The sequence below is a fragment of the Vicugna pacos genome, chromosome 7 (genome assembly GCF_048564905.1).
Source record: "Vicugna pacos chromosome 7, VicPac4, whole genome shotgun sequence".
Lineage (NCBI taxonomy): Eukaryota > Metazoa > Chordata > Mammalia > Artiodactyla > Camelidae > Vicugna > Vicugna pacos.
In genome coordinates this window covers 12,228,083-12,240,399 of record NC_132993.1, presented here as the reverse complement: position 1 = coordinate 12,240,399, position 12,317 = coordinate 12,228,083, and the positions used below count along the sequence as shown (strand labels likewise).

Genomic DNA, 12,317 nt, shown 5'->3' with positions numbered 1-12,317 from the left:
TAGCTCTCTCTTCCATCCATGATCCAGAAGATTCCAGTTGATCCTGGAACAGTCTTTGAGTTGATAATTCACTAGCTCAGACTATTACCAAAGCAATAATTTTTTATTACCTTTGGAGAGCCTCACAGAGAAGCAAATGCCAGCTGGGTGTAGTTGTTGGAGGGGATCATTAATCACCACAAAGTGAAGGACCCCAAACTATACATGACTCACAAGGAAGGAACAAGGACATTTCTCCACAGTGGAAACAGCATTAGAGGACTGAAGAGTAGGTCTGTCGGGAAGTGGGTTCTGGCACTTTTCAACATGGCCCAGTCACCATTTAGATGCATTCACACTCAGACCACACGCATGACACACACAGATATGTGTGTGCACATGTGTCGACACACAGTCATCAACATATGAGTTATCAACCCATAGGTGCACGTACATAACCTTCTACACACATGAACACAGTGATAAGAGGTGGCACGAGAGATCTCTGACAAACACAGGCAATCACAGATGGCTGGAAAATATCCTAATCTCCATGAATTGTCATAAAGATAACTGCAGAATAGCAGGTATTTTAATGGAGCTTGGCAGACCTGATCTCTAATGTATAAACCCACAGGGGATTCTGCCTGAAGGTCAGGTGGAAGAAGTGGAGTAAGCGCCAGTCTGGAGGGCTGGTGCCTATGGTTTACTTCAGTTATATGTATTTCCATCCTAACTCCACGGAGAGGACTTGATTTCTGTGTTGGACTCCAGTGGGCAGGACAGAAGGAAGGCTGGCCCAGGAGAGGAGGGGAGGGACAGCCGGGACCGGGGCCTTGGTAGATGCTGGGGTTATGCTTGGGTGGTGGCAGCAAAGGGAGGCCCTGGGGGACCAGGACATGAGCTCTCATCCTCCCACCTCTGAGCACACTCACTGTATGAACTGCACAGGGACTGCCACATTGTACTTTGTGCGTCTTTGTAGGCTTCTCTTATGCCCTCCTGTCAGGGTGTAAACTCCTTGAGGACAGGAAACACATTTTGTAATCCCCTGGGGCCAAGGAGAAAACAGCTTAAATGTAATAGGGGCTCAATAAATTCTGGTTGAATTGAAAGAGAACGTGGTGGAAGCTCTTTAATACTGATGTCAAAGCTTAGGAATAATTTATATATCTTTGGCCGTGCCATTTTAGGCTTTATTGGGTGCCATTTCATTTTGGGTGCCATGATACACAGTAAAGTGAAATCCACAGAGCCATGACCCACGTTAGAACAGAACAGGATTCTTGTGCAGACACTCATACGGAGGCACACGGTGCATGCAGAGATGTGGAGCATGGACACAAACAAGACATTACTTAGGGAGAGTTGTGTGGTTGACGGAAAGAGGCTTCTAGTACAGGTTGGGAAGAGATGTGGCTGGAAAAGGAGACGGGGAGGATGAAGAAGATGGTGCAGTCAGCATAGTGACCACAGGAAATGAATAAGTGTTTCTGTCCCTACTTTGACTCTTGAATCTCATACCTCCTCGGACCTCCCAAATTCTCCAGCAGCAGTCTTTTTTCATTTGATACACCTTAATTAGACTAAATATTCCTCAGACTCCTGCCTAAAACCATGAATCCCACCCAGCAAGATTCTGGCAAGAATGCTGCAGTCCCTGGCAGTGGCCGAGGCCTGGCCCACCCTGTACCTTCAGAGGGAACTGCTGGGTGAGTTCTGGCACATATGCAGCCCCGGCCTGCTTCTTGTGCAAAGACACGACCACAAAGTACTCGAAGAGCTGCCTCTCCTGGTACTCAACGAGCTCCCGGTCCAGTGACGGGTATCTCGGAGCCTGCTTGAGGCGTGACTTCACATTGACCAGGCGCTGGCTGTGGGCTGGAGAGAGAGAGAGAGAGAGAGATACCGCCTGAAAATGACTCACTCCCCATGTGGAACCGCACAGAGCTGCAACAGGTTATGTAATTCCCAGCTCAAAGTACTTTTTCTAATCCCAAACAAGTGTTCTCATATTTAACAAATTAGTACAAAACTCTTTATTCAGGATCCCTGCCAAAGTTCTGGGAGGAGCAGCATTCGACAGGCCGCCAGGCTAATCGGGGTGCAGGAGCCGGGAGTGGGGGGCCTCTGCGCCACCATGGACTTGCTGTCTGGACTAGGGTCCCCGGCTTGAGTAATCATTGGGTTCCTCTGTCAGTTTGGGGGACATAATAAAACCCAGACCGTAGAGCTTCTGGAGCCAGGAGCTTTGTAAACATCTCATGTGACTCAACTGGCAGAGACCTGACTAACCCAAGAACTCCCATCTGCCTTCTTTTCTGCCACCAGTGTGCAATGGACACCACTTTCTTCATCCTGGAAGTGGGGCAGGGAGCAGGTGGGTGTTAGAGGCGAATGAGGCGGGGCCACTGGGCGGACGGGTCCGCATCACCTCACTCAGCAGCCCTGGACTACAGCTTTCTATGGCATCCCCTTGGGGCTGGAAAAGTTGTGGAAGACTCACTAAAGCCTAGACCTAGATCACTGAATTTAGTTTCATGGGGACCAGTTATTTCAGCTACTTCATTTGACAGATGAGGAACCAGAGGCCCTCGATCTTAAGTGACTTCCTCCAGATCCTACAGCCATTTTAACAAGAGTGGGGCAAGAGCCCAGGTCCCTGGAGCCCCAGGCCAGCAGTGTTGTAGCTTACACAGGTACTCAGGACTGACCCGCCCCTGGGCACCCTGTGGGCCCCTGTCCCCTCAGACGTTCATGCCTTGTCTAGCAAGCTCGTGCAAGGATGCTCTGTCCCGTCCCTCACACTAAGTGGAAAGGCCACCTTTGCAGCTTCTGGTCCCCACACGCGCTCTGCACAGCAACTGCTCTCCTCACCTTTCAGCTTCTCCTCGGTGTCACTGTCAGACTCACTGTTCTCATCTGTCACTAGACAAAAAAAAAATAACAACCAAAGAAAGAAAGTTGCAAATGTGAGTTTTTCTAAGGCAGGAAATTTTTTATATGCAGCAGCACAAATCCAAGATTTCTAGTTCAGAGGGGCTGTTTTCTTTTTGTCTATTGTATGTAACAGGGGGAGAGCATAGCTCAGTGTTAGAGCATGTGCTTAACATGAACAAGGTCCTGGGTTCAATCCCCAGTACCTCCATTAGAAATCAATATGTAAATGAATAAATAAACCTAATTACTTCCCCGCCCTCCTAAAAACAAAATAAAATCAAAAAAACAAAAAAAAATGTAATGAACTATGTCTTTGCCCAACTAAATGTATTGCAAATTTAATTTAGTTCTGGTTCAGATAGATGGTACCTATATCAAATAATACAGCAAAAGACACTGGCCCCTTTTACGCATATTAAGCAAAGAACGTTGCTTCTATGGTGAGGTCAGAGCATGCAGCACTGGGCTGACTTGATGGATGCATAGAGAGAGAGGATCTGAGGACACTCTAGCAGCCTGAGCTCCTGGCTCCTCAATTGTTCCAAGGATGGTGGGAGGCATTTACAAAGCCCTAATTTGACCTCCTCTTGGCGAACCAACTCCAGGAAACCACTTCTAGGATGACTGTTTTTCAGATTCTTGGGAGAGGAGGTATGGTGGTGGGGTCCTACCTTTTCCTGAGTTGCTCTCTGTTGACTGGGACAGCCTCTTCACCCGTTTCTTTCCTCTCCGGGCCTCGTAAATGGCATTGATTCGCAACACCAGCTGCCAGACACCGGGAGGAGAAAAGCCATTGTTAGCAGTCTCCTTTCCATATGCAACTGGGATTCCTTCACTGCCCATTTTCTTTTAGGATGGTGGAGGGCCAAGGAAAGGGGAGGGAGGAGACATTTCCCACTGGCCCACTGGTGTCTTTCAATCATTCTTTTCTGCCAGATAGGAATCAGACTGTCAAGAACACTAAAGGAAGGCTGCCAGCCTTGCTGATGTATGAGTGAGAGCTGTCTGAATTTGCTAACAACTCCCACTGAGACACAGAGGAAGACAATTTCATTGGCTAATGGTGTGATGGCTGCTCCCTCTCCCATACTGCAATGTCACTGTGGTTTGGGAAGGAGCTTTTGACCCCAAAACAAAACAAGAAAAGGAAGAGACAGAAAAAAATGTTCCCAGGCAGGGCCCCCTTCATGGGAACCATGCCAAGGGGTGTCTCGGCAGCCCTGAGCAGGAAGGGAGCAGTGATGGATGACAAATCCTAGCTTGGGACTGCACGGAGCAGTGCCATGCACATGGCAGGCTGCCCTTTCTACAGAGGAATACACTCACTCCAGGCTTGCTGAGGCCTTTCATGACCTCTCCTGGTGCTCAGAAGCCGAGTCACTCAGCAGACACCTCTACTTTGAAGCACATCCTCCAGGCTGACTATAGAAGAACCGTCTGGTGATTGAAGCCCTAGGTCATTTCCCACCAGGCTTTTCAGCACCACCTGCAACTCTCAGGGGTAGAAGCTTCCTGGGTTCCACCTGGTTGGGAGAAAGGGAAGTCTACCCATGCCCAGTTGAGGTAAACCTAATAGTGACTTCAAAGAGGAGCTGTGTTTGTAAGCTACCTTGAAAAGTTTTAAATTCTTTTATACATTGGGAGGAACAGGAGAGGGGATGTGCTATGGTAAACTGGGTGATGGGTACTCAGGTGGGCACAGTTGCTAACATCCATCTCCACCCTCCACTCCTCTGATCCGCCCCTTAAAGTAGGTCCACTCTACAAGCACTGGCCTGGCAGGGGGGGAGGGTGGCTTATTCTCAAGGTCTCCTTGTGGCGGGCCCAGGCCCTGTCCCCCCAGCTGTGCGGACTATCACTGACACTGCCCTGCCATGTCCTCGCGCACCTGCGCCCTCTGGCTCCTGACGGGCAGCCCAGCCCTGGCCCTGCTGGCTCTCTGTGTGAGCTCCTCTTCCCTACCCACGAATCTGACCTGAATGAGGCCTCTGCCTTCTCCACCAAATCCCTGCCGTGCGGCAGTTCTTTGTATTTGCTCTTACGAACCAGCCATTTCCTTGAGCGCTCACATTCCTGAACGGGCCTTCTCTTCTTTTCATGCATGTTCTAACCAGTGGGATACAGCACTGACCCAGTTTACCATGGAAGAAATTATTGGTATAAATGAGACGCCAGTACTATTCACAGCAGCCAGAAAGTGAAAGCAACCCAAACGTCGACTGATGGATGAATGGATAAACACAATGTGGGATGGACATACAATGGAGTATTATTCAGGCTTCGAAAGGAAGGAAATTGTGACACATGCTCCAACATGAACGAACCTTGTGGATTCTATGCTAAGCGAAATAAGCCAGTCACAAAAAGACAAATACTGCATGATATCACTTACATGAGGTACCTAGAATAGGCAAATTCAGAGAGACAGAAAGTAGCTTGGTGGTGCCAGGGGCTGGGGGAAGGGAGCAATGGGGTAAGTGTTTAATGGGTGCAGAGTTTCAGTTTGGGGAGAAGAAAAAGTGCATCCATCTGGAGATGGATGATGATGATAATGGCTGCACAGCAATGTGAATGTACTTAATGCCGCTGATATGCATTAAAAATGGTTAAAATGGTAAGTTTTATGTTATGTATATCACAATTTAAAAATACAAATAGATAAACAAATGAGTTGCTAGGTCAAATTGTTTTGGGGGAAGAAAGGATTTTTAAACCCATTCAAAATCCCCCCAAAATATCCAAAAATAACTAGAAAGGAGATATTTACAATATAGTTAACATCTTTCCATTTATTCAAATACAATGAACACTAGAATGTAAGCTCCACGAAGGCAGGAATTTTTGTCACTTTTGTTTACTGCTGTCACAGTACCTGTATGGCACACAGTAGGTTCTCAATAAATATTTGTTGATTATTAATTTGTTGAATGAATGCTAAGCATCTCCTATGTACCAGGGATTTTACTAGGAGCTCTGAGGGATAAAAAGATCCATGGGACATGGCACCCGTTCTCAGGGAGTTTACAAGCTAACAGGAAGGACCGAGATGCATTCACAGCTATCATACAAGACAATTCATGAGTGCAATGTGAGTAGCATAAATAATATGAGAGGGAAGGTTTTTCTCATTTTAAATCAGGTCATGGAATAAGTGGAAGCCAATATATACTTTAGTCAATAAATCTTTGTTCCTTTTAATTAAAAAAATTTTTCCCCAGAGAGGAAAACTTTAAACATGCTTTCACATAATTGTACTTTAAAAGGACATAAGTTTTGTTTTAAAAGTGTTCAGTACTAGAAGGGTTGGCCCTTTTAGAAATCTTTTTTAAGTTGAAAAATATTTTTTAACTATAAGCGCATTTGGAAGATAGTCTGTTTCAGAGAGAGAGTCGTGTGGTATCTGGTGCTGCCTACGGTGGCTGCCAAAGAAACACAGGATTCCACAGAAACTGCTAAAGGGAGCACGCAGAGGGATGGCTAAGAGGAAGGGTAAAGGACCACAGTGAGTAACATGACACAGGCCCAGCAATCTCAGCCTGCTGACTTCACCGTGTCTCCCTGGCCTGCGGCGGAGCAGGGAGAAGAGGGCCCAGTGATTCATTCTCTGCCCAGACTCCTCTGCAGCCTTCCTCTGCAGAGAAGGGGGAATGCACATCTGACACGAAGCTTACTGCAAGCCTTACCTTGGGTATCTTTCTCTTCTTCCTGCCATTCTGCATGTCTCCCAGGTTAAAGAAAGTGTCGTCAGGGCTGCTGGGTGTGGAGGGAGGGCTGATTTTGGAAGGGGACCCGGTTCCATCCCGACTCAGCTTCCTGGTGTCCAGCAGTTTGAAGTTCCTCCTCTCTGAATTTTGCCGGAAAAAAGCAGGTTTGGACAATGACTGTTGTGAGGGAAAAGGAGAAAAGAAGAGTAAATACATAGCAAGGGAGAGATCAGAGGTGATGTCAGTGATGGAGACCACGAGATCGAGAAGGGAAGTTGGTCTGTGTTCCCAAGGGTATGTTCCAAGAGTTTGTCTATGCTAATAAGTGCTCAATGAACACTTAACATTCAATTATGGAAAATTAGTATGATAAAGGATGCAAGTCTAACCCAGTCTCTCATTTTAGACAAGTGAGAACTCGCCTGGCTCAATTCTTCACCTTTACAAATGAGGCTTTCTGACACAACATACTGGGAGTTACAAGACCTAAACATAGCTCTGACCCTGCCACTGGCAAGCTGAGTGCCTTCTATACAAGGAATTTCACTTCTCTGGGCTTCAGCATCTTATTTCCAAAAACAAGCTGCTTTCAGGTCAAAAGGCAAACAAAAAACCAATCTGAAAAATTTGATACTTATAGAACTCATTTTTTAAATACATGCTACAAATTAATGAGAAGACTAACAACTCAAAAGAAAAACAGGCAAAAGATAAGAACTGAAAGTTTACAGAAAAGGAAATACAATGATTTTCATATAAAAAATTCAGCTTCACTCATCAGAAAAAAAAATTAAAAAAACTCCTTTGAAGAAATATTTTTCACTCAAAGATTAGCAAAGATGAAAAACTTCAATAACTCACTGTACTGATGAAAGTGAGGGGTTGGGGAGGGTATAGCTCAAGTGGCAGAGCACATGCTTAGCGTACATCCTGGGTTCAATCCCCAGTACCTCCTCTAAAAATGAATAAACAAATAAACCTAATTATCTCCCCTCCCACAGAAAATTTTTTAAAAAGTGAGGGGACACAATCACCTTCACACTTTCATACACTGTTGGTAGGAGAGGAAATTGCCACACCTCTATAGAGAGCAATCTAGCAGTGTCAACAAAATTACAAATGTACACACTCTTCAATCTAGTAATTCCACCTCTAGGAACTTACTCTACTGATATGCTCATACTTGTGCAAAGTTACATTGTACAAGAAAAGTCATGTTGTGCAAAGTACACAGTACACTGTACACTGTGCCATGGTTTATAAGCACAAAATATTGGAAATCACCTACATGTCCATCAATAGAAGTGGTCAGATAAATCATGGTACACCTATATAGTGGAATACAATGCAGGTGTGAAAAAACCTTACAGTACTTATATAGAAGGTTCTCTCACATGTATATTGTTTGTTTTTTTTTTAATTTTAGGTTTGTTTATTTATTTTAACGGAGGTAGTGGGGATTGAACCCAGGACCTTGTGCATGCTAAGCATGCGCTCTACCACTTGAGCTATACCCTCCCCCCTCACATGTATATTATTAAGCATAAAAAGCAAGGTGTAGGATAGTTGGTATAGTATGCTGATGTCTGTGTGCATTTGAAGGAGCTATAGAAATTGGTATACGCATAGACTAGTTCTGCAAGGGTACACAAGAAATTAACAGTGGTTGCTCTTGGGGAGAGAAATAGACAGGAGTGAGGGAAAGATTTTTTACAGACACTTTTCATACTCCTTAAATTATGAACCTTATGAACATACTAACTATTCACTAAAATAAGAAAAATTAATAAAATAAATATTTTAAACCACTTTGACTACATGTTCTCTAAAGGCACTTCCAGATGCATATTTTATGATACCATAATTATAGCTGCAATGTCTCTTTTTAAAAAAATTAATTAATGAATTAGATGAGATAAAGGTATATAAAACATCTAGCAGAGTGCCTAATAGGCATCCAGTGTAAGTTTTTCTCTCCCTCTCTCTTATGACATTGACATTTTTTCATACTTTAATGTCCTAATTGCATTTTTCTTTAGTATATTGTTTATGTTCTTTTCCTATTCCTTTGGGATCCCCATGTTTTTCTTATTGTTTTGGATGAACTCTCCATATAGAACACATATGAACTATTTGTCAGTTTTCCTGCAAGTATGTTTTTCCCACATTTTTATGCACGCAAATCTGTTCATCTTTTCGTTTGTGATTAATTTAATCTCTTCTTTCTTTGCCTAGAAAATCGGTATCTTTTTAAAGGTTTGATACATATTTAATTTCATTTCTTTGGGATTTTCTTAATTTATTTTAAACATATTTTATTCATTAAGGCATCAGTAATTTATTTTATTGTATGTTAGTCTAAAACAATTTTTCCCCAAGCTAACTTATCCCTATTCCATTTAATAAGTGAGGCTTTCTTCCTCTAACAATTTGTAAGGCCACATTTATTATATCTTAAATTCTCATAGAATAGTCTTATTTTGTTCCACTGATTTCCCCATTCTTGTTTAGTTCCAAACAGTGTATAACAGAAACTCCAGAATGTTTTCTTTTTAAAGATTTCCAGGAATAAAGACTCCTGGCCTTCCTAAGTAGCCTGCTCCTCCGTCTTATCCTGGGTCTACAGGGAGCAACAACTACTCTCAGCACAAGCCCTGAGGGGAGGAAGGGGCTGGCCTGGTCCGCTCACTATGGGCATCATAATAATTAAACCAGCACAATCAGAAGGAATAATAACACGCCTCTTAAAGACCAAATCCCATCTGCAGTGAAATCCAAGGAAATGGTCCCCATTCTTTCACTGCATTGGAATCTCATGTCAAATTGTTGGCAAACAGCAGGTATCTGTTTTCACTAGAGATCTAGATTGTGATAGTGTTTGTTCAAAGAAGATCTGACCTATGAAAAGGGCTGAGAAGAAAGAAAACAGAAAGGAATCAAAGCGAGGCACCGAACTTTGTAAAGGGTGTGCGGAGACCTGGTGGAGGTGTGTGTGGGCTGCATTTCCCAGCGGTCACATTGCTGCAGAAGGGGCCCTGGTGTGTCCCAGAGTACCCAAAACCAGCCACCAAATGTCCAGGGAGCTTTCAGGAAAGGGTAGAATTTCATTAGCTTCTTAACTGATGAAAAGACTTAGCGGGCTGTCAGGGAGAGCATTATCAAGTATGTAACACATTCTGAGAACAGATAGAGGTGAGGAAGAGCCAACATTAAAATCAAAGAGAGTCTTCAGAGCTTAGAGTAAGTGCAGTGAAACAGACGGAAGAGATGGTACAACAATGAAGACAGAACTGCCTGTGGAAGGGCTTTGAAAGTGAAGGTATGAAGCTAGCAGGGATCAGCAAGCTTTTTCTAAAAGGCCAGATAGTAGATATTTTAGGCTTTGCAGGCCATACTGTCTCTGTTGCAACTACTCAGCTCTGCCATTGTAGCGCAAAAGCACAAGTAAACAAATGAGCTTACCTGTGTTCCATTAAAACTTTATTTACAAAGTCAGGCAACCAGCAGTAGTTTGCCAAACCTGAACTATGTATAAAAGGAAAGTCACTACAGGACCCTAAGGATGATTGTGTCAGACTAGGGTCCAGAGAAGATCCCAGCTTTTGATCAGAGAGCTTCACACCACCATGCCCTGATGATAACGTGCCCATCCTATCGTGCCTCAATAGAGGAGTCTCTATGGAGGAGCTGAGCTCTGCTGTAGAGGCACCCAGGGTCTCCTCAGCCTTACAAGTATTCGATTCACAATGGACTCAACCAAAGATCTGTAGTGTCCAAAAGGGACAAGCAGACAAGGACCCTCTGTTGAAACCTCCTGGGTTATTTCAGGAGACTGAGTATGACAGGCCCTGGCCAGGAGGCATCTTGGTGGGAGGAGGGGGCGACAAGGGAGCTACGTGCCTTATGCCTCGAAGAGGGAGCTTATCTGGACTCAGCCGGGGTTCATTCACCCTTCTTGTCTGTGAATGGTGGCTGATGGCTTAACTCTTTCCAGCCCCCTAATGTCCCTGTCTTACTGCCTTAGGAGGGTGACAGCAGGAGACTAAAAGTGTCCTCAATATAAAATATCCCGTCTCCTTACCTATCTCAGTCTCACTCCTATTCTCTTTTACAGAGACCTCTCCCACCTACGAAGAACTCAGATGTCATTCCGATACACATTTGCATTTGTTCATATGTGCCCACAGGTATACGTATTCACATGAATACATAGACACTAACCTAACTATACATTCATAGAAATACACAGGAAGGCATACACGCTCGTTCCAACAATGGGACGTTACACTAATGTAATGTAATGCCATTACATTAAAATGATGGTATATCATGCAGGCAATACAAATTGTTTTTTTTTTCAAAACAAATTGTTTTTAAAAAGAAATTAATGACATGGGGAAATACTCATGATAAATGTAAAAGAGCAGCAAAAGTGTATATACAAAGTCATCCTAAATCTTTTTTTATGTACACACACACACACACACAAACATACACACATGGACATACATACATGGTGTGACATGGTCTGGACGGAAGTAAACCACAGTGTTAATAGTAGTTATCTCTTAGTGTGGGGATTACATGCAATTTTTAAAAAGACCTTTAAAACACATACACACACACTAGCATAATAACAATATATTATAGAAAAAAATATAGGTGAGTATAAAGAAAAAATTAAAATCCCCAATTTGGATGAGTTTTGTTTTTTATTATACTTTTTGGTATCTAAAAAGAATTTTACAATGAGAGTGTTCTGTTTTTAGAAGATGAGTTTATTTTTAAAAAGAACGCGTATTGAAAAGCATAATTCTATATATTTAGCAAACACACATAAATAGTACTTACATTGTAGGCACTTGTCTAAGTTTACAAGAATTAATCTGATTAATCTTAAAAGACCTCTAAAAGGAGTGTACTCTTATCATTCTTATTTACCAATGAAAAACTGGTGCACAGAGACGAGATTATTTGCCCAAAGTCACACAGCTATCAAGCAGTCTACGTAAGGTGGGAATGGAAGCAGTCAGGCTCCAGCACCTGCACACTTGACCAGATACTGCCTCTCCGGAGCTACAGCTAAGAGAGATGATTTGTTGGTGGAGGACGGTGTGGGTAGGCTACCCAGGTGACCAAAGAATGCTAATTAGTGATTTTTTTCCCTCTTAAGTGTCAATACATAAGAAAGACGATTTCATATTAGCCTAGATTTCCTTTATTAGAAAAATGAGTTCCTACTATAGTCACTGAGCTATTCTGCATGTGGGAGTGGTGGGTAACACACAGCAAGAAAAGAAAACTCCCTCAGGAGCTTGCCTTGTGTGTCTGTAAACATCTGCCCCCAGCTGCACATCTGCTCCTGTCAGAGGAAAATCTGTCCAGTTGACCCTCACTTCTCTACTGGGCCTAGGCATGACCTAATTAAATAAAAATCCCCAAAGATGTCTTGGGGCCTTTCTGTGGCTGTGAGAGGTGGTTGTCATGGAAAGACTGCTCCAGGAAGTTCTAAGTCCTAGATGCAGTCAGTCCAGATGCAACAGATGAATACGGAAGAGCTAAGTGGAGGCAGTGGAGAAGTCTACAGCTGTCCTCCAGAACGGGGACAAGATCCAGACACCAGATGTGGGAAAGCAGAGGAATGAGCATGGACACAGTCTTGCTGATGACTCGCAAAGGCCCAGAAGAGCCTGC

General features: G+C 43.6%; 1 protein-coding gene across 7 annotated transcripts in view; it reads right to left on the bottom strand.

Moving 5' to 3' along the window:
* The window catches only part of DENND2A (DENN domain containing 2A), an 86,123-nt gene that overhangs the window by 29,563 nt on the left and 44,243 nt on the right, over positions 1–12,317 (bottom strand). For all 7 annotated transcript variants that reach the window (XM_072964336.1, XM_072964337.1, XM_072964335.1 and 4 more), the window contains 4 exons: positions 6,603–6,800; positions 3,591–3,684; positions 2,857–2,907; positions 1,673–1,860 (listed from right to left, as the gene is read on the bottom strand). In XM_072964336.1, coding sequence (XP_072820437.1) covers positions 1,673–1,860; positions 2,857–2,907; positions 3,591–3,684; positions 6,603–6,800 — 531 coding nt within the window. The remainder of the gene's footprint in view (positions 1–1,672; positions 1,861–2,856; positions 2,908–3,590; positions 3,685–6,602; positions 6,801–12,317) is intronic.